The sequence below is a fragment of the Aquarana catesbeiana genome, linkage group LG06 (genome assembly GCF_042186555.1).
Source record: "Aquarana catesbeiana isolate 2022-GZ linkage group LG06, ASM4218655v1, whole genome shotgun sequence".
Classification (NCBI taxonomy): Eukaryota; Metazoa; Chordata; class Amphibia; order Anura; family Ranidae; genus Aquarana; species Aquarana catesbeiana.
Genome location: NC_133329.1, coordinates 57,432,133 through 57,458,142, shown reverse-complemented (window position 1 = coordinate 57,458,142; position 26,010 = coordinate 57,432,133). Strand labels below are relative to the sequence as shown.

The 26,010-nt window shown below is 48.5% G+C and overlaps 1 protein-coding gene across 2 annotated transcripts; it reads right to left on the bottom strand.

Moving 5' to 3' along the window:
• Positions 1 to 44: 44 nt before the first annotated feature.
• HIRIP3 (HIRA interacting protein 3) lies at positions 45 to 25,983 on the bottom strand. Of its 2 annotated transcripts, none has more exons than XM_073635952.1 (7): positions 25,779 to 25,983; positions 23,311 to 23,431; positions 20,417 to 20,540; positions 12,958 to 14,861; positions 10,326 to 10,485; positions 6,457 to 6,555; positions 45 to 3,066 (listed from the first exon to the last, which is right to left on the bottom strand). In XM_073635952.1, the coding sequence occupies exons 1-7, from the start codon at positions 25,892 to 25,894 to the stop codon at positions 2,876 to 2,878; spliced, it is 2,715 nt and encodes a 904-aa protein (XP_073492053.1). In that variant the 5' UTR covers positions 25,895 to 25,983; the 3' UTR covers positions 45 to 2,875. The 2 variants fall into 2 exon arrangements, with proteins under 2 accessions (XP_073492053.1, XP_073492054.1); XM_073635953.1 differs by lacking the exon at positions 25,779 to 25,983 and adding an exon at positions 25,537 to 25,672.
• Positions 25,984 to 26,010: the final 27 nt, after the last annotated feature.

Below are 26,010 nucleotides of genomic sequence, written 5' to 3'. Positions count from 1 at the left end.
TGCGATATATATGTATATTTCTAAATAAAAATAGAACATTTGACAAAAACTTCAACTTTTATTTTTTTTTTTTTAATAAAGCCTTAAAATTTCACATAAAAATGTATACAAATAACAACAAAAATAACAGACTAGAACCAAGACAGATGAATGGGAAAGAAGAAGAACACATTGGAATGGAGGAATGGGAAAGCAGGTGGCATATTTAAAGCAGACCTTCCAGGGCAAATGGAAGGTTCCGTTTTTTTTTTTTTAACAAAGAGTTATCTTGGCCCAACTTTCAGACAAAGCTGAGGGCACTCTGGTGGGAGCTAGGAGTGGGAAATCTCTTGCAATGGGCTGGAATGCATTCTTATGGAAATTTAAGCTCCCAGCTTTGCCGAAAGCCACAGTGAGACTTAACCTTTTACCTCCCGAAAGTGTTGGGAGGCCATGGCGATTTATTTTTTTCCTTCTATTATTAGGCAAATAGTTTACCGCCAGCTTTATAAAGCCATTTACATACGGGTGGGCAGGAGGCTTACAAAAAAAAAACAAAAAAAAACCAAAAAAAAAACAAACGGATTTTCCATATGTCATGAAAGGTGTGCTTCAATGAAGAAAAAAAAAAAAAAAAAAAAAAAAAAGATTCTAAAGAATATGTACAACACTTTATTTTTTATAGTTTTTGATTGAGTTAGAATGATTAGAACTTCTGGAAAGGGGGTTTGTCCCGGTGAGAGATTTCACTTCCTGTGCTGCAGACACAACAGGAAGTGAGAGGGAATCCACCCTTAACCCAATTGGAAGACTGTCCCTCTACATCTGTTCCGGTGACATTTTGGATTTCCCACCATGCTAACAAAAGGTCCCCTAGGGCAAATAAAGAGAGTGATTCCCCCCCAAACAAGTAAAAATGTTATTTAGAAGTTCTAATCCTACATTCTACTCAATCCTTAAATAATAAAAAAAAAACCTTTAGATCAGGATTGGGCAAACTGTCCCTCCCAGCTATTGTGAAACTACAAGTCCCATCATGCCTCTGGGAGTCATGCTTGCGGCTGTCAGTTTTGTAATGAAAATAAATGTAGCGCTAATTATAGTGGTAATGACACTGGTCAGTGGTAACAGCCCACTGAACAAAAGAAAAACGTGAATATGACAAATATAGCAGTTTTGTAATGCCTCATGGGACTTGTAGTTCCACAACAGCTACAGGTTTCCCACCCCTGCTTTAGATTATAGTTATATTTTGAAATCTAACAGGCAAAACTTTTATTTTTCAGTTTTGGATAGAGTGGAGAGGGATTAGAACCCCTGTCAGTTTTTATTGCTGTCTGTGCCTCTGTTGGGGAGATTTACCCCCTCTCTTTGTCCTGTTTACCATTATCACTGAAAGTGAAAAAAATCCCAAATTTTGGGTTGCTCCCCTCTTCTAATGGGGGGGGGGGGGGGGTCCCCAAGGAATGCCATTAGTTTGCAGGGATTTCCTCCCACTTCCTGTTTGGTCTATGGGACAGGCATGAAGGGAAATCTCAACAATGGGACACAGATGGCGAAAAAAAAAAAAAAAAAAAAACCTGACAGGGGTTATAACACTCAGTTACTCTATTCAAATTGAAAGGGGGGAAAAAAATTGCCTATATTTCTACTTTTAACCATCTCCCGCCCGCCGTCATTTGTCAACACGGCAGGCAGGAGTTGGCTAAAATAGAACTATAGGTAGGGTGGCTCTCTCGTTCTGTGACAAGGTCATAGGAAAAGGGGTGAAAGTACCCAGTTGTTGTTAAAGACTGCATTCACACCTGAGCGTTTTGTAGCTCAAAGTCTCTCAACAAGCAAAATCCCATTCATTTCACACCTGAGCATCAACAGGGGCCATTGAAATGAATTGGATTTTGCTTGTCGAGTCTTGGAGCTTCAAAACGCTCAGGTGCAAATGCAGCCATAATAAGGGCACTTTAAAGCTTGACCCTACCCAACCCCCCCCCTCCACAGATGCCTTGATCTGATGGTTACAGTTCCATGGTTTGTTGACATCCGGCGTTTCAAGCCTTTAGTGTCCTGCACCTGTGCGTTACGGCCCCATAGACTTCCATGGGACAGTTTCCAATAGTCTCTGGCTTTGGAACTCAGCCTCATAGAAGTCTTTGCTTCTGCAATGTGCAGCCACAGCTGGTACATTGAAGTCTTGTCACACTGGATGTAAATGAGCGCTGAAGGACGCGGCCATCAAATCAAGGTATAGGTATATATTGGTTTGGGTTTGGTTTTGCAAAAATAAGGATGAATATACTTTACAGTGCACTTTAATGAAACCGACAACCCCCCATGACCTTTATCTTTTGCGGACAAACCTCAAGAACTAAGATGTTGGAGATGTGGCTATTTACAGCGATTTCCCATTCCGATTATAGTGAAAGAAAAAGCAACAAAAATTCAAGATGGCGCCTACATTAACCCTTTAAAAAAGGAACCCATTTGTTCAAAGTGTCCAAAGGAAAGACAGCTTTTCCTCTCCGCAACTAAGATTCCCTTTACTTTTTCAAGATCCTCCATTTGCCACCAACAGTTCATTGAAGCAGCACTGAGAACATAAGTCTATATCTTTACCAGGGACTCATCACATGGATGAGACATGAGGGAATCTGTGCCTCAAACATGGTACAATTCACAGGCTCAGTTCTGTTCCAACCTCCAGAAAAAAAAAAACTAAGTGGTTCTTGCAGATAACAGATCCAAGTTAATAATTTTGGCACAATGTGATAAATTACTGTGACCTTACTTTTGAGCTTGCGGTGCTGCTCATCACTAAGGGGTGCTAGAAGAAATACAGATTTGTTTGCGAAAGGAGTCACATGTTCTCAGATTTCCCAAAATAGGGAAGAAGCATAGATTATTCGCTGTCTCCATCATCACTGATGATACCCTTTAAACTGGACCAATCCATGGGCTTCTTCTTGCGGGGGGGTCCTTCCTCCCCCTCAGAGTCAGAGGACAGCTCCTTGCGGTAGGTGGGTGGAGGAGAAGTGTCAAGAGACGAGGATGCCTTATAAGGGTTCCAGGTGTTACGGCGCCGGGGGCGTCCTGAGGGAGGACAGATTATGTGTCAAATCTTTTGTCAGCAAAATACAAGTTTTTTTTTTTTTTTTACACGTTGCCAAGAAATTATAGAATATTTTGCATTCCCTCCACTCCCTCCATTGTGCATGCATATGGCCCCTCCCTGTGCTCTTATTCCAACCACAACTTTTGGCCTCCCCTTTCCAAATTATCCCCACCCCCTACCTACCCCTGCTCTACACTGCACCTGCATGCCCCCGCTTCTCTGCTTTCACCACCGCAGCTGCCACCCCCCTGCCCCCTTTTGCCCTTATTGCTGCACCTTCCGCCCCTGCCACCCACTACCCACATTGCTGCAGCCCCCTGCCCTCACTGCTGCGCCGGCCCCCTTTTGACCTCATAGTGGCATCCGTCGCCCTCTGCCTGCACCGCCACCTTCTGTCCTCACTGATGCGCCTGCCGCCCTCTGCCCCCACCGCCACCCTCTGTCCTCACTGACGCGCTTGCCGCCCTTTTCCCACACCACCACCCTCTGTCCTCACTGACGCACCTGCCGCCCTTTTCCCACACCACCACCCTCTGTCCTCACTGATGCGCCGGCCGCCCTCTGCCCGCACCACTACCCTCTGACCTCACTGACGCGCCTGCCGCCCTCTGACCTCACTGACGCGCCTGCCGCCCTCTGACCTCACTGACGCGCCTGCCGCCCTCTGACCTCACTGACGCGCCTGCCGCCCTCTACATTGCTGCAGCCCTCTGCCCTTACTGCCACAACAGCCCCCTTTTGCCCTCATCGCCACACCTACTGCCCTCACCGCCACTTCTCTGTCCTCACTGACACGCCTGCTGCCCTTTGCTCACACCGCCGTCCTCTGCCCACACCTGTGCAGGTTACTCGCTCTATCGCCTCTCAGCTATGCCACTGTATAAAAAAAACTTTCCCCAATCTCAACAACATTCCTGCACCATCACCATCCCTGCTGTTACCCAATGTCTGAAGGAAGCACTACCCAATGCTCCTGAACCTCATCCTCCCCCATGTTCTATCCACCTCATCCTGGCACCACCCAAAACCTTGACTATTTTGGAAGAGGGACACTTTCCCCCCCCCCCCCCTTCAAGGACTGCTAGCAAACAAGTATTTTGCCCTGACCTAAACAGTTTCACTCCACCTTGCAACCTTCATTGTTTACATCCAGCGGTGAATGGCTCCCTCTCCTGGCTGCACCTGTCCCACACAGCCCCATGGACTTCGATGTAGCCATCTTCTGGCCAGGAGATGAAGGCAGAAAAGTCCCATGTGCAGGCCTGGCCAGCAGAGGGAGCCGTTCACCACTGGTTATAAACAACCGCGGCTTCCGGATTGCGGTAGGTATACATCTGTGGAGGGGGAGGAGAGTGGGATCATTTAGGTCAGGGCAAGGAGAGAAGTAAAAAAGGAAGCACTTTTAGGCTGGATCCACACCTATGCATTTTTAGTACTTTTTGCATTTTACTGATTTGCACTACAGAACGTGTTCCATAGGAAACCATGTTAAATGGACTGTAGTGCAAATCTGTAAAATGCAAAAAGCACTAAAACTGCATAGGTGTGAATCCAGCCTTAGATAAAGGAACCTGTCAGGAGGAAAATAGGGTCACTGATTTGTTTTTGGAGGTGCATGGCCCGGGGCAGTCAATTTTGCTGGTGAGCCACTTAACCGCACATATCAGGGGCTCCCACACTTATCTGGCTATATGCTTGTTCCCGTTTAGAAACTCCATACAAAAGACCTTTCCTAAGAGGAAATATGGGCAGATAACATTGCTAACCTGTTGGAAGATGCTAGTTGCCTGGCTGTTCGGTTCATCCCCTGGAAGTCTTCTGTCCCAGCATACTAGGTTCAGGTCTGAGAGTCATAGTATTGAAGCCAGATGATGGCTATGACAGCCAGGCAACAAGCATTTGCAGAATGATAAAATTGGCAAACTCCATGTTTACTAGTAATGTGACACCCGGACAGGAAGTCTACATGGAGGGGACACGGACGTCAATCAGATCCCGACGGTTCTAACTCCTCCCTGCTCTAAATAAAGGAAAAGTCCTGGCGGGAGTCCTGAGCTCACAACGTCCTTTCATATATGATTTATACCTAGAACAATCCCTCTTTGTATCCCTCTGGCCGCGCTCACTCAGATTACAGCTTTGATAGCTCGCTCAGCCATGAGAAGGGACAAAAGGCCGGCTTCATCTCTTCATAAATAAATAATAATTAATGTGCAGCGATTGTGTTTTCTGTGAGTCATCATTTTGTCCTATTAAAAAGGATAGGGAGCTGGTTACCTTCCTTGACCCCCCCACCCACCCATCATAATGCAATTTTCAATTAAAACCTGTTTTCATTATAAACCTCAATTTTAAACCCAGTAACATCCCTGGGTCTCTGTGCAATGCAGGCATCGCTTCCTAAAAACCCTATGAGCGTCTCCCCGTGGGGGTGGCTGTCAGGCCTGGGGGGAGCGCCCCCAATGGGGTGGCTGTCAGGCCTAGGGGGGGAGCGCCCCCAATGGGGTGGCTGTCAGGCCTAGGGGGGGGGGGGAGCGCCCCCAATGGGGTGGCTGTCAGGCCTAGGGGGGGGAGCGCCCCCAATAGGGTGGCTGTCAGGCCTAGGGGGGGGAGCGCCCCCAATAGGGTGGCTGTCAGGCCTAGGGGGGGGAGCGCCCCCAATAGGGTGGCTGTCAGGCCTAGGGGGGGGGAGCGCCCCCAATAGGGTGGCTGTCAGGCCTAGGGGGGGGAGCGCCCCCAATAGGGTGGCTGTCAGGCCTAGGGGGGGAGCGCCCCCAATAGGGTGGCTGTCAGGCCTAGGGGGGGAGCGCCCCCAATAGGGTGGCTGTCAGGCCTAGGGGGGGAGCGCCCCCAATAGGGTGGCTGTCAGGGAGGTGGGGAGTGTCCAAAGGGTGGCTGTCAGGCCTAGGGGGGCGTCTCCATAGGGTGGCTGTCAGGCCTAAGGGGGAGGAGCGTCTCCATAGGGTGGCTGTCAGGCCTAAGGGGGAGGAGCGTCTCCATAGGGTCGCTGTCAGGCCTGGGGGGGAGAGTCTCTTCTCCATAGGGTCGCTGTCAAGCCTGGGGGGGGGGGCGTCTCCATAGGGTGGCTGTCAGGCCTGGGGGGAGAGTCTCTTCTCCATAGGGTTGCTGTCAGGCCTGGGGGGAGAGTCTCCATAGGGTGGCTGTCAGGCCTGGGGGAGTGGGTGTTCCTTGGCAGGCTGTTTTAATAGAGCCAGGAGCATTGTGCACAGTGCAGAAACCCACAGCAACCAATCAGAATTCATTTCTCATTGACCTGCCTATAGCAGAGTAAGATTTAATTGGCTGATCCGGGTTAGTACTCTTTACACGCAAACAATAAAATGTGGTAGAAGGATGTTGAATCTCACCGGCCACAGCGATTATGTTACTAGTGTCCAGTTCAGCCAGCTCAGCCGCCTCCTCCCTCTTCAGTCGCGCAATGCGGCACTTTTCAAGACTCGGATTTCCTGCATTAAAGCAAAGAGCCGTCACTCAGTAATGCAACATGCTACCTAAAGATCATATACTTGTGTGCATGGGCCTTAAAGGGTTAGTTCACCTTTAACAAAACTGTGCATATTTAACTAATGTTAAATAATGCCCTTGCTATAGGTGTAGGCCATTTACGTACCTCCCGAAGCCTGAATGAAACACTCCCAGAGATGACATCCTCCCATCCTGCCTTGTTGCTAGGACGTTGCCAAGACACTAACCGCTGTTACTGCTCACCCCCAGATCACAGGAGTGAACTCTCAAACCCCCACCCCCGTTGGTCCACTATATCCTCCCTCACTGCATCACTGAGCTCAAAGCTACTGTGACAGAGGAGAGAATGCATGCAAAAGGTGTTTGAATTGGCTGAGAGTGTCTTAGCAAGATCCTAGCAACAAGGCACAAGGAATGACACCTCAGGAAGTTTTTCAGTCAGGCTTCAGGCAGAATGTAAATGGCTTACACCTTTAAAGCGGAGTTCCGCTTAAAATAATAATAATAAAAATTAAAAGTCAGCAACTACAAATACTGCAGCTGCTGACTTTTAATAATCAGACACTTACCTGTCCCAGGGTCCAGCAATGCAGGGGAACGAAACCCCGCTCCTCTCTGCGGTGCAGGCATTGTTACTGTAGGTGCCTGACCGTGGCTTCACAGCTGGGCACGCACTGCGCATGTGCGAGCCGTGTGCCGTGACAGGCCGGGCAATCATCTGGGACCTGTGACGTGTCCCACATGATTGCCGAGAGAGGGGAGGGGGAGAGGTGATCTCCCCTCCAGTGCTGTGGTGCGCCAGCAGGAAGTGGGAGCTGGAACCTAAAAAGAGAGTATCCCCCCCCCCCAAAAAAATGACATGCCAAATGTGGCATGTCAGGGGGTCAACTTCCTTAAAGTGGAAGTTCCATTTTTGGGTGGAACTCCGCTTTAACAAGGGCATTATCCACTTTTGCTCAAAGCTGCATAGTTCGTTATCTACAGGCAAGCCTTACCTGCATAGACAGTTTTTTTTTTTTGTTTTGTTTTTTTTATAAAGGTGAACTAACCCTTTAAATCAGGGGTCTCAAAATTGTGGCCCTCCAGCTGTCATGCCTCTGCCTGTGGGAGTCATGCTTGTAACTGTCAGCCTTGCAATGCCTTATGGGACTTGTAGTTTCACAACAGCTGAAGGGCCACCAGTTTGAGTCCCTTGCTTTAAAGTGAACCAGTATTGAAATCATGCAGATAGCAGCAATTACATGTGCTTGATGTGTAGTATGTAAAAAAGCCGTGCTTTAGGACAGGCTTATGTGGCAAGGATCAGGTTGCTGCCTCCCTTACTCAGGGCACTCACAAAGGGGTGTCCTGCAGGTTATATAAAATTGTTACAAAAGCGTGGGATTTGTTGGCGCTACCCGAAAAACCTGATTGCTACGCATACACAGGGAAACCTAATTTGGTTTTTATATTTACTTCCTTACACATCAGAAAGGCATATATATTAGGAATGGTGCACAGTCAGCTGCAGGCTATACCCTCCACCTGAGTACAACTAAAGTGGTAAGGTCTAGCTAGGTTATAACACAAAATCCACAAAGGACATAACACTCATGTGCTGCATGCTGGTTCATGAATAAAAAATCCCATTAACCATACACATATACAGATCAAGTCTGAAAGTAAAAAAGTCAAAATTGCTGCTTCATAAATTTTTTATTCATGAACCAGCATGCAGCACATGAGTGTTATGTCCTTTGTGGATTTTGTGTTATAACCTAGCTAGACCTTACCACTTTAGTTGTACTCAGGTGGAGGGTATAGCCTGCAGCTGACTGTGCACCATTCCTAATATATATGCCTTTCTGATGTGTAAGGAAGTAAATATAAAAACCAAATTAGGTTTCCCTGTGTATGCGTAGCAATCAGGTTTTTCAGGTAGCGCCAACAAATCCCACGCTTTTGTAACAATTTTATATAACATGTGCTTGATGTGCTCTCTCACCTTCTGATTAGCACTCTTCTTATAGAAGAACCATGGGCATAAAACTGAAATATTCCATGTAATAAAAGCTCTGTCAGTTGTTAGCCCCTTCCCACCCAAGAGTCCCTTTTAAGCAGCTCTTTACTCCCAGAGGGGCAGGCGGACTTCCTGATCACATGACTGCTGTGATTGGCTGTCAAAGTGGTCACATGATTGGCAGCCCATCCCGCCGGCTCACTATCAAGACTAGAGACTCAGAGCAGTCTTTGACAGCTGCAGGTTTTAAAAGTGGGACTTTAAATGCCAGTTCATACTTGTGCGGTGCGGGAACCGAATGCAAACAAAAAAAAAAAAAAAAAAAAAAAAGAGGAGGACTTTGAACCCTGAAACCTATAGATTTTTTGTTTTTTTAAGCACAGGCCCTAGAGAATTAAATGGTGGGTGTTGTAATTTTTTTTTTATGTTGCACGATGTTTGCACATTTTAACCACTTGCCGACCAGCCTCCGCAGTTTTACTGTGGCAGAATGACACGGCTGGGCGAAACGTCGTTATGTTACCTCGCTTCGCCCTGTGGCCACTAGGGGCGTGTGCTGCTCGCCCCCGGAGCCGATGCGAGAGCCAGGCGGGCACGATGACCGCTGGGCTCCCACGATTGCTCGTGACACACTGAGAACTGGGATCTGTGTGTAAACACACAGATCCTGGTTCTCTGAGGGAAGAGACTGATCGTGTGTTCATACAAAGTATGAACAGCAACCTGTCATCTCCCCTACACAGTCCCCTCCCCCCTTCAGTTAGAACACACATAGGGAACACAGTTAACCTTCTGGTCGCACCCTAGTGTTAACCCCTTCCCTGCGACATTTTGACAGTAATCAGTGCATTTTTATAGCACTGATAACTGTATATTTATACCAGGCCAATGGTCCCAAAAATGTGTCAAAAGTGTCCGATGTGTCTGCCATAATGTCGCAGTCCCGATAAAAATCGCAGATCGCTGCCATTACTAGTAAAAAATAAATAATAATGCTATAAATCTATCAATTTTGTTTGGGTACAGCGCCGCACGACCGCGCACTTTTCAGTTAAAGCGAAGCAGTGCCGAATCGCAAAAAATGGCCCGGTCATTCAGCAGCCAAATCTGGGGCTGAAGCGGTTAATGAATTTTAGTTCATATAAAACATCCATTTTTGTAAAATATATATAAAAAAAAAAAGCTGATGTTACACCGTAAATAGATACCCAACACGTCTCACTTTAAAATTGCATACGCCCGTGGAATGGCGCCAAACTACAGAACCTAAAAATCTCCATGAGTTACACTTTAAAAACCTTTACAGGCTACCAGTTTAGAGTTACACAGGAGGCCTGGTGCTAGAATTATCGCTCTTGATCGGATGTTCACGACAAAACCTTATGTGTAGTGTGATCACGGTTTACAAAATACGGGCAGAATCTAAGAGCGCATTTGCACGTGAGCACAGGGGGATAGTGAGCTATAAGGTTTTTTTTTTCCCTTTTTTTTTTTTTACACTGTACCTTTGATCCCCCCCCCCCCTTTATTGAACTTGTGATAACATGGGCAGTACCAGGTCCTCTTTATGGAGAAATCTGGGGTCTTTTAGACTCCAGATCTCTCCTCTGGCCTCCAAAGCATCTGATTGAACTGAGATTGGTTTGATCAGATGCTTTACAAGCAGAAAAGAGCCCCAGGCATTTCTCTGGATAGGTTTCCTCTACTCTGTTCATTAAAAACAGGCTTGATAAGCGATACACAACGGCTCACCTTTCACCCCCAGGTCCTCCAGCTCCTTCTTCAGAACCTCCACCATGGATTTCACCGAGCGGCAGTTCTGAAACAGCTTTTTGTAGTTTCTCCGAGTCCCGCAAGTCAGAATGTATTTCTTCAACCGGGCGATGGATGGGTGGTCTTCCCTGGAGGTGCTCTAAGGACAGCAGGAAAGGAGTAAGCTTACAGAATAGAGGCTTGTACTACAATTCATGATTTGGTCTTGTGTTGTTGCTTATGTGCGTTACATGCTGGTTTCTTGTATCTCTTGGGGGGCTCCATTAGCGAGGTATCCAATGTGGAATTCTCAGTTATGCATAATGGCCTTGAACATTACAGAGCCAAATCCTGGCCGCAATGGAATCTCCACAATAAGGAGACAAATGAATAACCGGAGAATCTAACAGCAACGCATTTCAGCTTTGTGGGAGGGGCAGAGACACAAACTACAGCTGGGAACTTACAAAATAAGGTAGTACTGAGTATTACCAGGGAGGCGGAATTTTTAGGCTACGAAACAGCGGAGAAGATCTAGCAGTATAAAAAATATAAATTTATTGAAAAATACAAATATCTAAAAAACAAAACGACAGTTGTAACAAAGCATCTATGATTATTGTGCAGTGAGCCCTTGTATGTCTACGCATTTCGCCGTTAGGCTTCCTCAGGACACGGCCAAGGTTCACAGATGAGACAGAGAAGGAAATATGTCTGCATTTCAATTTAAGACAGAGAGACATATTTCCTTCTCTGTCTTATCTGTGAACCTTGGCCGTGTCCTGAGGAAGCCTAACGGCGAAACGCGTAGACATCCAAGGGCTCACTGCACAATAATCATTGATGCTTTATGTTACAACTGTCATTTTGTTTTTTTAGATATTTGTATTTTTCAATAAATTTATATTTTTTATACTGCTATATCTTCTCCACTGTTTCTTAGCCTAAAAAGTCCGCCTCCCTGGTAATACTCAGTACTACCTTATTTTGTATCCGCAATGTTTTATGGACGTGGCTTATCTTTGGTGCATTTTCCTCCCCTTGTTTTGTGTCTACAGCTGGGAACTTACTACTGTTGCTTTGTAGGAGGGGCAGAGACACGAACAAAGTAAGGCTGTCCATACACGGTTCGAATAGAGTCGAGATTCGAACCGTTAATGGGCAGGCTGAATGCACCAAGTTGATCGATCAACTTGGGTACAACAAGCCTGCCGGTTTCTCTTGCGATTATTGCTAGCAGCTATAGCATGGTCCTCTGCCAGCAGGGGGGGGGGCGCTTCCCCCGCCCTCCTCCCGGGAGAAGACAATGGCCCGGCAGCAGGGATTCCCGCATCAACACATGGTTGCAGGAAAGAAATTTTCTCCATGTATGGCCCGGCCTAAAACTCCATTGGAGTCTTGTGAGAGGAGCAGAGCCACAAATGCAGCTGGGAACTCTCCATTGGGGTTTTGAGGGAGGGGCAGAGACACAATCAAATGGGAACTCGCCATTGGAGTCTTGTGGGAGGGACAGAGACACAATTAGATGGCAACTCGCCACTGGAGTCTTGTGGGAGGGGCAGAGACACAATCAGATGGGAACTCACCACTGGAGTCTTGTGGGAGGGGCAGAGACACAATCAGATGGGAACTCACCACTGGAATCTTGTGGGAGGGGCAGAGACACAATCAGATGGGAAACTCACCACTGGAGACACAGTCAGATGGGAACTCGCCACTGGAGTCTTGTGGGAGGGGCAGAGACACAATCAGATGGGAAACTCACCACTGGAATCTTGTGGGAGGGGCAGAGACACAATCAGATGGGAAACTCACCACTGGAGACACAGTCAGATGGGAACTCGCCACTGGAGTCTTGTGGGAGGGGCAGAGACACAATCAGATGGGAAACTCACCACTGGAGACACAATCAGATGGGAACTCACCATTGGACTCTTGTGGGAGCGGCAGAGAAACATAGTACAGTCGGGAACCCTCCATTGGAGCCTTGTAGGAGGGGCAGACAAAAAACTACATCTGTACTGGAATCGGTCTTCACTGGAATTTTGTGGGAGGGGCAGAGACACTAAACCAGTGGTGTCCAAACTATGGCCCTCCAGTAGTTAAGGAACTACAACTCCCATCATGCCTAGTCATGTCTGTGAATGTCAGAGTTTTACAATGCCTCATGGGAAGTGTAGTTCCGCAACAGCTGGAGGGCCGTAGTTTGGACACCCCTGCACTAAACTAAACATGGGAACTCATCACTAGTGTCTTCAGGAAGGGGCAGAAACACTAACATTGGAAACACTCTATTGGAGCAGTGAGGGAGGGGTGGGGACCCATTCTACAGCCAGGAACTGGCCATTGGAGCCTTGTAGGAGGGGCAGAGACACAAACTACGTTCAGGATCTCTCCATTGTTGTCTCGTGGGAGGGCCAGAGACACAAACTACAGAGGGGAACTTGCTTTTGGTGTCTTCTGGGACAGACAAAGAAACAAGTACAGTTGGGAACTTACCACTGGAGATTTGTGGGCGAGGCAGAGACACAAACCACAGCTGGGAACTCACCACTGGAGTCTCCCAGAGATACAGCCAGCTTGCAAAATTAAAAAAAAGGGATGTGTACGATTAGTGCATTGCACAACTCACCTTGCTCTGCTTCTTAGCATCTTTATCTTTGTCTTTATGACCATCTTCGGACACGTCAGACAAATCACTGTCATCTTTGCCTTTCTTTTCTTTATCCTTGCTCATCTCATCGCTATCATGGGAGTCGCTGCCCTGCGCCGCCTTCTTACCCTTTCCACCTTTGCCGCGTTTATCTTTATGGTCATTGGCTGTTTTTTTGGTCCCGGTCTGTTTGCTGGTTTGCTTAGTCAATTTTTCCTTTCTTCTGGAGCCCTCCTTGCTGCTGCTCTCTCTCCTCTTTTTCCCTGCAGAACGATCTTCTCCCTCACTGTCAGTCTCTTTATTTGATCCTTTTTTCACTGAACTCTTGTCATCCTCATCCGTATCACTATCACTCTCTTTAGATGCTTTTGCTGGGCTCTTTTTTTCCTCCTCACTGTCGCTGGTCTTTGACGATGCAGGCTTGACCACACTCTCTTCCTCCTCCTCACTGTCACTGTCTTTAAGAGACTGGTCCTTAGCTGGATTCTCTTCCTCCTCGCTGTCACTATGTTGCTTTGATGTGGTCTTCTTTGCTGTCCTCTTGGCCGGACTCTCTTCCTTATCACGGTCACTGTCTTTAAGAGACTGGTCCTTAGCTGGATTCTCTTCCTCCTCGCTGTCACTATGTTGCTTTGATGTGGTCTTCTTTGCCGGACTCTCTTCCTCCTCACTGTCACTATGTTGCTTTGATGTGGTCTTCTTTGCTGTCCTCTTGGCCGGACTCTCTTCCTCCTCGCTGTCACTATGTTGCTTTGATGTGGTCTTCTTTGCTGTCCTCTTGGCCGGACTCTCTTCCTCCTCGCTGTCACTATGCTGCTTTGATGTGGCCTTCCTTGGTGCTCTCTTAGCTGGACTGTCTGCCTCCTTGCTGTCACTACGTTTCTTGGAAGCAGTCTTCTTTATTTTCCTCTTGGGAGTGTACTCCTCCTCGCTGTCGCTCTGTTTTTTTAAAACAGTCTTTACTTTCCTCTTGGGTGTGTACTCCTCCTCCTCGCTGTCGCTCTGTTTTTTTGATACAATATTTACTTTCCTCTTGGGTGTGTACTCCTCCTCCTCCTCCTCGCTGTCGCTCTCCTTTTTTGGCTTTCTCTTGGCCGCACTCTCCCTCTTGTTACTTGCTTTCAGTGCGCTCTCTTTTCTTAGCATAGTCGTCTTCATTCTTCTTTTGGTCGGACTCTCCTCCTCGTCACTCTCTTTTTTCTGTCCCTTCTTTCTTTCCTCTTCGCGCTCTACATCGTTGCCTTTCTTACCCTTCTTCCCGATGACGCGCTCCTCTTCATCCTCGTTTTCACTGCTTGCCTCGCTTTCGGAATCCATCTCTTTCTTCTGTGGTCTCTTCCCTGGCTTGGCAGCAGCTTGTTTGGGCTTCTGTTTGGCATGGACCTTTTTCTTCGCCTTATTCTTGCTATCTGTGCTCTTCTCCTTCCTTTTTGCCTCCAAGGTTTTCAGTTTGGAAAGGGTCATTTCTTCCTCGCTGTCGGAATCCTCACTCTGCGCGCTCTTTTTATTTTTTGCTCCATCGCTGTCAGAGTCCAAAGTCTTTTTGTTTTCAGGGGGCTCTTCATCCTCCTCATCGGATTCCTCATTCAGCTTTTTTTTGGGTGCAACATCCTCGTCGTCGCTGCTCAATTCTGAATTCTCATCCATTACCATGCTCTTTCTTGCCGATGGCTTTTTCGGTCCTGTTCCCTGCTTTTCCTTACTCTTGCCATCTGAGTCTTCTTCAGACAGGACTTCTTTGACATCACTGTCACTCTCTGAGCCTTGTTCCAGTTTCTGTGGGGCCATGTTCCCCTTTTTGGAAGTTGGAGCTTCTGGGGAACTGCTGGACATTCTCTTGACATCTCTTTGCTCAATCCCGGAGTCCTCTCCTGACTCTATGCCTAAAAAAAAAAAAAAAGGGAGCAGAAAATCATTCATAGAGGGTCAATCTAGTGTCTCAACACTAAAAGAGCAGACGAGGGTGGAGGTGTAGCTTGGCATCTTCTAAGCCAGGGAGTGAAATTTTTGACAAAAAAAACAAAAAACAAAACAAAACACAACACACACTATGATGATAGGAGGTAAAACACATAAATAACCTGATCTGTGCAAAAACCACCTATACCTGATGTAAACCATAGCCTGATAAAGATATGAATGATTATATTGCAATATTTTAAGCAATGCCACTTCTTAAAAAAAAATAATATATAAATAATATTATTATTATTATTATTATTATTATTAATAAAATAAATTATACACACGCACCAAAAAAATTAAAGTATCACTTATTAATCAGAGTATAGCATCTAGTCACGTAAACACCATCTGTCGTCTCATTAGGAGCATGCCCCAACGTTGTCAGGCATGCATACAAGCACGTGGAGGGCCATACAAACTGAGGACCAAGCAATGAAATTTCAGCAAAATGGACTAGCCTGCTGCATGATTTTTTCACTTTGATTTTTCGGGGTGCCTTTGAATTCAACCCCTTTGTAGGCTGATAATGCATCCTTTCGTTCCTAACAAATTACCCAGTCCAGATCAATATAGATATACAGCATGAGATTTTTCCCCATTGAGATCTGATATGTTTTCAAAGTGTTCCTTTCATTTTTTCTAATACAATATATATATATATATATATATATATATATATATATATATATATATATATATATATATATATATATATATATATATATATATATATATATATATATATATATATATATATATATATATATATATATATACACACACACACACACACACATATACATACACACACACACATATATATATACATATATATTATATACACACACATACATAATGTTCCGAAACTGAAAACGACACTTGGAAAACCGAAAATTGTACTATATGCGACTTTTTAAATTAATCTCATGAAATTTAAATGAATAAAAATGTATTGTCGGACATTCTCGGCACCTTCAGTGCAAGAAAATTGTATCCCTTTAAAAAATTCTATGTCTTCACACTAGTCCTTTGTGGTGTTAAAAGTATTGCTTGATGCATTTTTGGTCAGGGAAAAAAAAAAAAAAAAAAAAAAAATGAACGCACCTCCCCGCTGAAATGCATTGAAAACACAGCAAGAACGCACCTGTTACATTTTTGAGTCACATGACCTAAGAAAAACACACCACAAGCACAGTCAAATCGTCTGCGTTTTCAGTGCCATTATCAGAAAAATGCCAAAAATATACATTTTTGCTGCATCTGTAATATAGAATAATAAAGCACTGTTAAAAAGGGGTTGTAAACCCTCAGGGTTTTTTACCTTAATGCATTCTAAGAATTAAAGTGAAAAACCTTCTGCGCTGCAGCTCCCCCCCAGACACCCCCCCCCTTTTCTTACCTGAGCGTTTCCAGTGAGGGAATGATGGCCTCCACTTGACTCAAGGACGTTGGATGAAGGAAGCGACGACAAACGTCACTTCTGCACAACTACCTTAAAGCGGAGGTCCGCCGATTTTTTTTTTTTAAGTCAGCAGCTACAAATACTGCAGCTGCTGACTTTTAAAATAAGGACACTTACCTGTCCAGGGCGCCTGCGATGTTGGCACCCAAAGCCAATCTACCCCTCGGCTGTCGGGTGCTGACGCCGCTATCTTCGGTAAGGGAATCAGGAAGTAAAGCCTTGCTGGTTCCCTACTGCGCATGCGCGACTTGCGCTGCGATATCCCACTGGTCCCTGCTGTTTTCTGGGCCCCCGAGAGTCTCCCAAAATACAGCGGAGGGGGGGTTTGCGGGGCAGAGAAGGCGCCGGAAGTGGCGTAAATACCTGTGGGTGGCTCGGGTATCTATACCCAGAAGTGGGAGCAAAATACCTGTATTATACAGGTATCTGCTTCCCCCTCCCCCCTGAAAGGTGCCAAATGTGACACCGGAGGGGGGAGGAACCAGAAAAGCGGAAGTTTCATTTTTGAGTGGAACTCCACTTTAAAAAGTGACTTTTTTTTATCTTAATGCATTTAAGTGTAAATGTGAGATCTGAGAATTTTTGACCCCAGATCTCACATTAAAAAGAGAACCTGTCATGCTTTTTTTTCTATTACAAGGGATGTTTACATTCCTTGTAATAGGAATAAAAAGGATCCAAACAATTTTATTTTTTTAAAAGGGACAGTGTAAAAATAAAAATAAAAAAAAAAAAAAAAAGAAAAAACAGTGTTCAAACCACATGTGAGGCATCGTCGCGATCGTTTCAGCAAGAGCAATAATTCTAGCAAAGACCTCCTGTAACCTGTAGAAATTTTTAAATGTCACCAATGGAGATTTTTAAGGGTCAAAGTTTGTTGCCATTTCACAAATAGAAGCAATTTTGAAGCGTGACGTGATGTTGGGTACCAGTCACACACACAATTTCCCCCCCGGAGCTGCCTAAATTACTTTTAAAACCTGTGTAGTGTGTTTTTTTTTTTTTAGACACTTTTTTTCCCCCAGGTGAATGGGTAGGGGTACGATGAACCCCATACTCATTCACATAGGGTGGGGGGCCAGGACCTGGGGGCCCGGATTTTGATAAGCCCCCGCCCGCAGACCCCGACAACCACTGGCCAGGGTTGTCGGGAAGAGGCCCTTGTCCTCATCAACATGGGGACGAGGTGCTTTGGGGTGGGGGGGCCCGCAGGATGCCCCCCCTTGCCCCAAAGCACCAACCCCCCCATGTTGTGGGCATGCGGCCTGGTATGGTTCAGGGGGGGGCGCGCTCGCTCGTCCCCACCCTCTTTCCTGACCAACCAGGCTGCGTGCTCGGATAAGGGTCTGGTATGGATTTTGGGGGGACCCCCACGCTGTTTTTGTCGGCGTAGGGGGTGCCCCTTGGAATCCATACCAGACCGAAGGGCCTGGTATGCTCTTGGAGGGGAACCCATGCTGGTTTTTTATTTCAAATTTGGCGTGGAGTTCTCCCTCAAGATTCCAGTGCCTGGTATTGCCTGGGATCCAAGTCGGATCCCTGTGCTTGTCGCTCATTGGGAAAGGTAAAAAAAATGTTTCCTTTCCCGATGAGCGAGCCAGCTCGGCGCTGATATCCGCAGCTGACACAGTGCACTGCGATTACCTGCAGTTATGTGCGGATAGCTGCACTAAATCGCTCCTGGACGCAGTCAATTCTAACTTTTCTATCCGCACAAAACCGCATGTAATCAAAACGAAGCTAAACGCAGTGTGTGAATGGGGCCATAGGAAAGCATTGTGTGCGTTTAGCTGCGGTAGAAAACTCAGCCAAAAGCACAATTCTATCCATCCATGTGAAAGGGGCCCAATAGCCTTTGCTAACCCAGTTATTACCTTGCAAAGTAGGAGGGACATGACCACTATACACAACCTATGCAGAGAGCAGAGCGGTGGGAGGGACCCAGGAGGCCCCACGTACTACAAGCTGCCTGCGGAAAACTACAGAAGGGGGCGGAGTCAAGAGCAGTCACCCAGCAGAAGCAGAGAAAGAGCAGCAGTGATCGGTCTTTATTACAGGAAGCCTCACACTGCATTACTGCACAGATCTGGAAGAAATACACAACAAACCCCAGGATTCAATAAGAATACACAATTACATTTATTTAACCAGTTGCCGCCCGCCGTCATATGACGGCGGGGAAGTGCAGCTCGTGTTCTGGGCCGCCGTCATATGACGGCGGCACAGAACGGGCGCGCAGCGCGGGGATCGTAGCCGTACCGTGTTGCTAGGACACGGTGCGACACCGATCTGTGTAAAGAGCCGCATCCGTGGCTCTTTAACCATGTGATCAGCTGTGTCCAATCACAGCTGATCACATGTAAACACGGAGATGCCGGTAATCGGCTCTCCTCACCTCACACTGACAGAGTGCGAGGAGAGCCGATCGGCGGCATCTCCTCACAGGGGGACAGCTAGGGAAGTAATCAGTGTCCTGATTACAATATATAAAGTGCCATAAACAAATACCATACCCACCAATGCCAGCATACAGTGCCCACCAATGGCAGTGATCAGAGCCCACCAGTGGCAGCAGTCAGTGCCCACATGTGCCACAAATCAGTGCCCATTAGCCATGCCAGTCAGTGCTGGCAATTAGTGCCGCCTATCCGTGCTGCCCATCAGTGCCCCCCATCAATGCCCATCTGTGCTGCCTATCCATGCCACCTATCCGTGCCCACTAGTGCCCACCACTGCCGCCTATCAGTGCCCACCAGTGCCACCTAACAGTGCCCATAAGTGTGGCATATTAGTGCCTCCTCATCAGTGCCCACCAGTTCAGCCTATCAGTGCCCATCAGTGAAGGCGAGAAATTACTTAGTTACAAAATTTACTTATCAAAATTTTTGGTCCTTTCTTTTTTTTGTAAAAAATAAAAAACCCAGCAGTGAGTACATACCAGCAAAAGAAAGCTTTATTTGTCTGAAGAAAAGGATAAAAAATTTGTTTGGGTACAGAGTAGTATGACCGTGCAATTGTCGTTCAAAGTGCGACAGCGCTGAAAGCTGAAAAATGGCCTGGGTAGGAAGGGGGTGTTCGTGCCTGGTAGGCAAGTGGTTAAATATTTGTTAATCCCGGAGCTCAGCTTTAAGGCAGCCAATCTTTTAATTTAATATTTCTTTATTGGTTTTTATCATATAAGAACAAATGAAATCAAGTTGCTGACACAATGGCAGCAGGGATGTGAAGTCATAGCATAATTGTGTTAATACACATTATACAGAGATTATAGCGCCGCTACAAATCAACTTACATTCACATAATCATTCAAACTTGTGATAGCTATCTACCGTTTCAGCAAACATTAAGGATCAACAAAGGGTTGAGACAATAACAAAAAATATATATAAAATAACAAAAAATATGTATAAAATAAAAGTTTGGAGCTTGCGCAGTTAATGAAACTCTGCGTGGACAGACATAAAACTAACTATTCATCACATTCAGCGAAAAAACAGAAAATTCAAAAAGTTGTTTCTTTAGTGGGTAGCGGAGTAGAGGTGTCGCTTCCCAGTGGAAATCTCATACCATTCTGTCCATGGTTTCCATCGCAAGCCAGCTCTATGGAGCTGACCCTGCGTGGCAGCAAACATTAGCTCATATACGTCGTGGGTGTGGGTGGTCGTGGCAGCCAATCTTTTATGTTTACACACAGAGAGATCAAAAAGGTCTCTGCAAGAGGCGGAGTAAAGCTTTCTTGATTACTGCAGAGTCTGCAGTCATAGTGGGGAGGCTTATATCTAGAGGCATGCTGGTGTCCCATTAAAGTCAACCTAGCTTTAGAGTTGCTAAAAGTTACAACGTACAGTCTGTTCACTGGGGGAGAGGAGACTGAGGAAATGCTGCCTCTTGCTTGCAGTAGACTGATGGCACTATCTTAGCCAAAGGACTGGAGCACAGCACTGAAGGACAGCTTTTAAGGTGGATCTTACTCTACCATCTGTCCCTATGACAGAAGCTGCTTGCACCTACCATCCACTATCGGTTTCCTCCTTTTCCCAGGTGGCTCCGCGCTCTCCTTTACGTCATCTCCGCTGTCATGCCGTGCCCTCTTCTGCAATTTAATCAAAGGCTCTTCATCGCTGGCATCCTCGTCCTGTGGGGGATGGAAAAAGCAGAGACAGAAGGTTATCATAAGATGCAACAAGGCCTACAGTGCGCCGGGGGTGTATTCAGGACCACATTCTGCACTTCTATTTCCTCACATGCAGTCAAGTTCAAAGCAACATTAATGATAAACATAATCCTGAATCCACGACATCCAGGATGACAGGAATGGGGAAGGGGGTGTGTCAACGACATCTTGGACTCACAGGAAGGGGTGTGTTCATGACACCCTGAGCTCACAGGAAGCAGGGGGCGCGACCACGACACCCTGAGCTCACAGGAAGCAGGGGGCGCGACCCCGACACCCTGAGCTCACAGGAAAGCAGGGGGCGCGACCCCGACACCCTGAGCTCACAGGAAAGCAGGGGGCGCGACCACGACACCCTGAGCTCACAGGAAAGCAGGGGGCGCGACCACGACACCCTGAGCTCACAGGAAGCAGGGGGCGCGACCACGACACCCTGAGCTCACAGGAAGCAGGGGGCGCGACCACGACACCCTGAGCTCACAGGAAGCAGGGGGCGCGACCACGACACCCTGAGCTCACAGGAAGCAGGGGGCGCGACCACGACACCCTGAGCTCACAGGAAGCAGGGGGCGCGACCACGACACCCTGAGCTCACAGGAAGCAGGGGGCGCGACCACGACACCCTGAGCTCACAGGAAGCAGGGGGCGCGACCACGACACCCTGAGCTCACAGGAAGCAGGGGGCGCGACCACGACACCCTGAGCTCACAGGAAGCAGGGGGCGCGACCACGACACCCTGAGCTCACAGGAAGCAGGGGGCGCGACCACGACCTCCTATGCTCAAAGGAAGCAGGGGCTGCGACCACGACCTCCTATGCTCAAAGGAAGCAGGGGCTGCGACCACGACCTCCTGTGCTCACAGGAAGCAGTTTGAAGGACGCTGGACTTCATTCAGCTCAGTAGAAGGCTGGAGCACTCTAGGAGTGGCGGATCCTTAGGGGACAGGGCTGGTGGGGTAACAAGTAATTCCAGAGAATGATCTAGCCTGGACTATTTATTTAATCTACATGTGAAAAATATACGTAATAAACATTTTAAAAACCTTGAATCCAAGCAAGTTATAAATCTTACATAAGTACAGCCATATTACTATGCCAGAATTTGCAAGACAGATATGTCCAATTGTAAGCAACAGATTCTCTGCAATCTCCAATGATATGAAACATCCACAATGCTCCTGGCAGCCGGACACCAAGAGCTCCAGGCACTTTGTTTTTTGTCCCCCCCCCCCCCCAAGAAATGTAAGAAGGAGATATTGGTTTGTTGTACAGAATAATGCAGACATTGATCCCAATGATTACATTACCAGGTCCACTTTAGAAAACACAGTCGGGGCTGCACCCAGACTCGGTCCTCTCCTACAGGAGCAACCCGATTTTCACAGACACAGTGGAGGAAACGCTCTCCGTAGAAGACAGACATTGTGAAAGTCACAGCCAATCAAAGTGGAAGGAAATGAAGATGGACGGGTCGGAGGAACACTGTCGTGTGCGGGTACATGCCGGGTGTTATCCGGGCAGTACTAGTCAGAGTTCATGCAGCGAGCCGTGCAGCAGGGCAACTCAAGCGAGATTCTAATAGAGAATTGACAAGTTCCGTGCTCAGGGGCAGCGGGAGATCCTGATGAATGCTGACTACGCGAAGAGGACGGGCGAGCGCGCCACCCCTGGCTATGTGCCCTCCTGAAGCTTATTAATAGAAACAATCATCTAAGTAGACGGTGATAAAAAAAGATAGAGGGAGATGTAACCAAGCCAACTGCGCCCGGGGCGATTCCCATGACTGGCGTTTATCTCGGCTCTACAACTCATTCATACAAAAGGAAAAAAAAAAAAAAGAAAAGAAAAAAAGGTCGGAATACCACTTAAAGCCAACCTGGGCTCTTCCACCACCTTAGTACCACCATATAGTGAATAAAAAAAAGCTGTGGGCAGGTGGTGGTTTTTCTCTGAAGCGCCATTTATAAACAGCGATGTGTTTACAGCTTTTATACAAACGATGCCTGTGATCGTGCCTTCATTAGACAAAGCAGATAGCAGGCTAAATGGAAAGAGCCAATCAGGGTGAAGCTGTACTTTGTGAACCAATCACAGAGAGCACAAATGTAAACACTGCCTGTATTTATAAAACAATCAGTCCATTCACAACAGAGGAATATAAAAGGGCAAATGTGGTGTGTAACATGGGAACGCTACAGAAGGGGAGTGGGATGTGAGTGGGGACCAAAGAGAAGAGGATTAGCAGAGCCGGGGCGTTACCGCCGAGACGGGGCGTTACTACAGAGCGGGGCGTTACCACACAGACGGGGCAAATCGGCAGAGCCGGGGTGTTGCCGCCGAGACGGGGCGTTACTACAGAGACGGGGCGTTACTACAGAGACGGGGCGTTACTACAGAGACGGGGCGTTACTACAGAGACGGGGCGTTACTACAGAGACGGGGCAAATCAGCGGAGCCGGGCGTTACCACTGAACCGGGGATCTGCTGAACAGAGGTTCTGATGAGATGAGGGTCTACTGAGCCCCTTTAAAACAAATAGAAAATCAACACACAGGGCATTTGCCAAGCTTCATTAACGCTTCAAAAATACATAAAAAAAAAAAAACAAAAAAAAAAAAAACGCATGTTGAAGTGGTTGGCACTTTGAAGTCGAAGTTTAAATGAGCCCTAAAGAGCCACCGCCTTGTAAAATCCCTCTCATAAGAAGCGGGGAGGGGGAGGGGTTCAGTACCTGCATCCTCAGCAGCTCTTCCTCCACGATCTTCTTGAGTGTCTGGCGCTCCTCTGCAGTCAGAGACGATCGCTTACAATGATCCAGGAACTTGGAGCGCACCAGGGACTGGGACAGGACGCTGCAGAGGGGGAGAAGAGAATACTCGTTACCACCCACCGCCATCAACAGGCATTACTAGTTCAGAAACAAAAACAAGGGCATCACTGCCTTGCCCATTGAAGGCCTCTTTAAAGCCCACTGGATCCCCGTATACTCGTCTCTCCAGCTCCTCCCGGGATCCCCGTATACTCCTCTCTCCAGCTCCTCCCGGGATCCCTGTATACTCATCTCTCCTGCTCCTGTACTGGGTTCTCCACCCATCCTGAGGCAAGTACACTGGACCCCGACCCATCCTGGAGGTCAGTACATTGGATCCCGACTCCCTGCTCCTTTACTGGGTTCTCTACCCCTAGCCCACTCTGATGTCATCACTCACCCCGACAGCCCACTGCTACGTCTCCGCCCACCTCGACAACCCACTCCCACATCACCGCCCACTCCAACACCCCACGTCCACAGCCCACGTCATGGCCCACCCCGACAACACACTCCCACCCCGACAGTCCACTCCCACGTCACTGCCCACTCCGTCACCACCCACTCTGATATCATCGCCCACCCTGACAGCCCACTCCCATCCAAACAGCCCACTCTGATGTCATCGCCCACCCTGACAGCCCATTCCCACATCACCGCCCACCCAGATGTCATCGCCCACCCCGACAGCCCACTCCCACCCCGACAGTCCACTCCCACGTCACTGCCCACCCAGACAGCCCACTCCCATGTCACCACCCACCCAGACAGCCCACTCCCATGTCACCACCCACCCAGACAGCCCACTCCCATGTCACCGCCCACTCCCACGTCACCGCCCATTCTGATATCATCGCCCACCCTGACAGCCCACTCCCATCCAAACAGCCCACTCTGATGACATCGCCCACCCCGACAGCCCACTCCCACATCACAGCCCACCCAGATGTCATAGCCCACCCGACAGCCCACTCCCATGTCACCGCTCACTCTGACAGCCCACTCCCAGGTCACTGCTCACTCTGACAGCCCACTCCCACGTCATCGCCCACCCCGACAGCCCACTCTCACGTCATCGCCCACCCCGACAGCACACTCCCACATTACTGCCCACCCAGACAGCCCACTCCCACGTTACTGCCCACCCAGACAGCCCACTCTGATGTCATCGCCCACCCCGACAGTCCACTCCCATGTCACCGCCCACTCTGATGTCACTGCCCACCTCGACAGCCCACTCCCATGTCACCGCCCACCTCGACACCCACTCCGTCACTGCCCACTCCCACGTTACCACCCACTCTGATGTCATCGTCCACCCCGACAGCCCACTCCCACATCACCGCCCACCCAGATGTCATCGCCCAACCCGACAACACACTCCCACCCCGACAGTCCACTCCCACGTCACTGCCCACCCAGACAGCCCACTCCCCTGTCACCGCCCACCCAGACAGCCCACTCCCCTGTCACCGCCCACCCAGACAGCCCACTCCCATGTCACCGCCCACTCCCACGTCACCGCCCATTCTGATATCATCGCCCACCCTGACAGCCCACTCCCATCCAAACAGCCACTCTGATGACATCGCCCACCCCGACAGCCTACTCCCACATCACAGCCCACCCAGATGTCATAGCCCACCCCGACAGCCCACTCCCACGTCACCGCTCACTCCGACAGCCCACTCCCACGTCACCGCTCACTCTGACAGCCCACTCCCACGTCACTGCTCACTCTGACAACCCACTCCCACGTCATCGCCCACCCCGACAGCACACTCCCACGTCATCGCCCACCCCGACAGTCCACTCCCATGTCACCGCCCACTCTGATGTCACTGCCCACTCCCACGTCATAGCCCACCCCGACAGCCCACTCCCACGTCATAGCCCACCCCCACGTCATAGTCCACCCAGACAGCCAACTCCCATGTCACCGCCCACCTCAACACCCACTCAATCACCGCCCACGTCACCACGCACTCTGATGTCATCGTCCACCCCGACAGCTCACTCCCACGTCACCGCTCACGCCGACAGCCCACTCCCACGTCACCGCCCACCCAAACAGCCCACTCTGATGTCATCGCCCACCCCGACAGTACACTCTGATAGCCCACTACCACCCCTCCTTGTATTCATTACCTGTGGCAACCTAAAAGCAGCCAATGAAAAGAGGAGGGTGGACAGTTGCTATGGTAACTCTACTGTCACATGACCCCCCTACACTGAGCCCTGGTAACTCAGCATAAATGATGATCAGGCAGTAGGTTCACTTCTCCCCGCAATGCATCACCCTGACGTCATCAAGCCGTCATTCAGGGGTCCCGTAATCCCTGACGTCACCTCCCCGTAGGCCCCAGTCACGTGTCCGCTCGGTGTCGCACCTGAGATCCGGACTGCTTTGGAAGAGCTTGCGGACGAAGAGCCGCATCTCCCGCCCGATCACTCCCGCCATGTTTAAACCTTCAGACCCGGGGTCCGCGCTCCGCCCACCCTGCATGTATTGGCGGGGCGCGCTAGTACACGCCCAATGCTTTCTCCATCAGGTAAAGGCTCCGCCCAGCTCCCTCCTGTTCAGCATCTGCCCCGCCCTCAGCGAAATGTCCCCGCCCCCCA

Bases quoted from the DNA above. Each gene is read 5' to 3' on its own strand.
- HIRIP3 (XM_073635952.1), bottom strand. From the start codon at position 25,894: ATGCAGGGTGGGCGGAGCGCGGACCCCGGGTCTGAAGGTTTAAACATG. The intron at 23,432-25,778 runs GTGCGACACCGA...CCCCCTCTGCAG, and splicing joins CAAAGCAGTCCGGATCTCAG to CGTCCTGTCCCAGTCCCTGG. The intron at 10,486-12,957 runs GTGAGTTGTGCA...TGCTGTCCTTAG, and splicing joins ATGCTAAGAAGCAGAGCAAG to AGCACCTCCAGGGAAGACCA.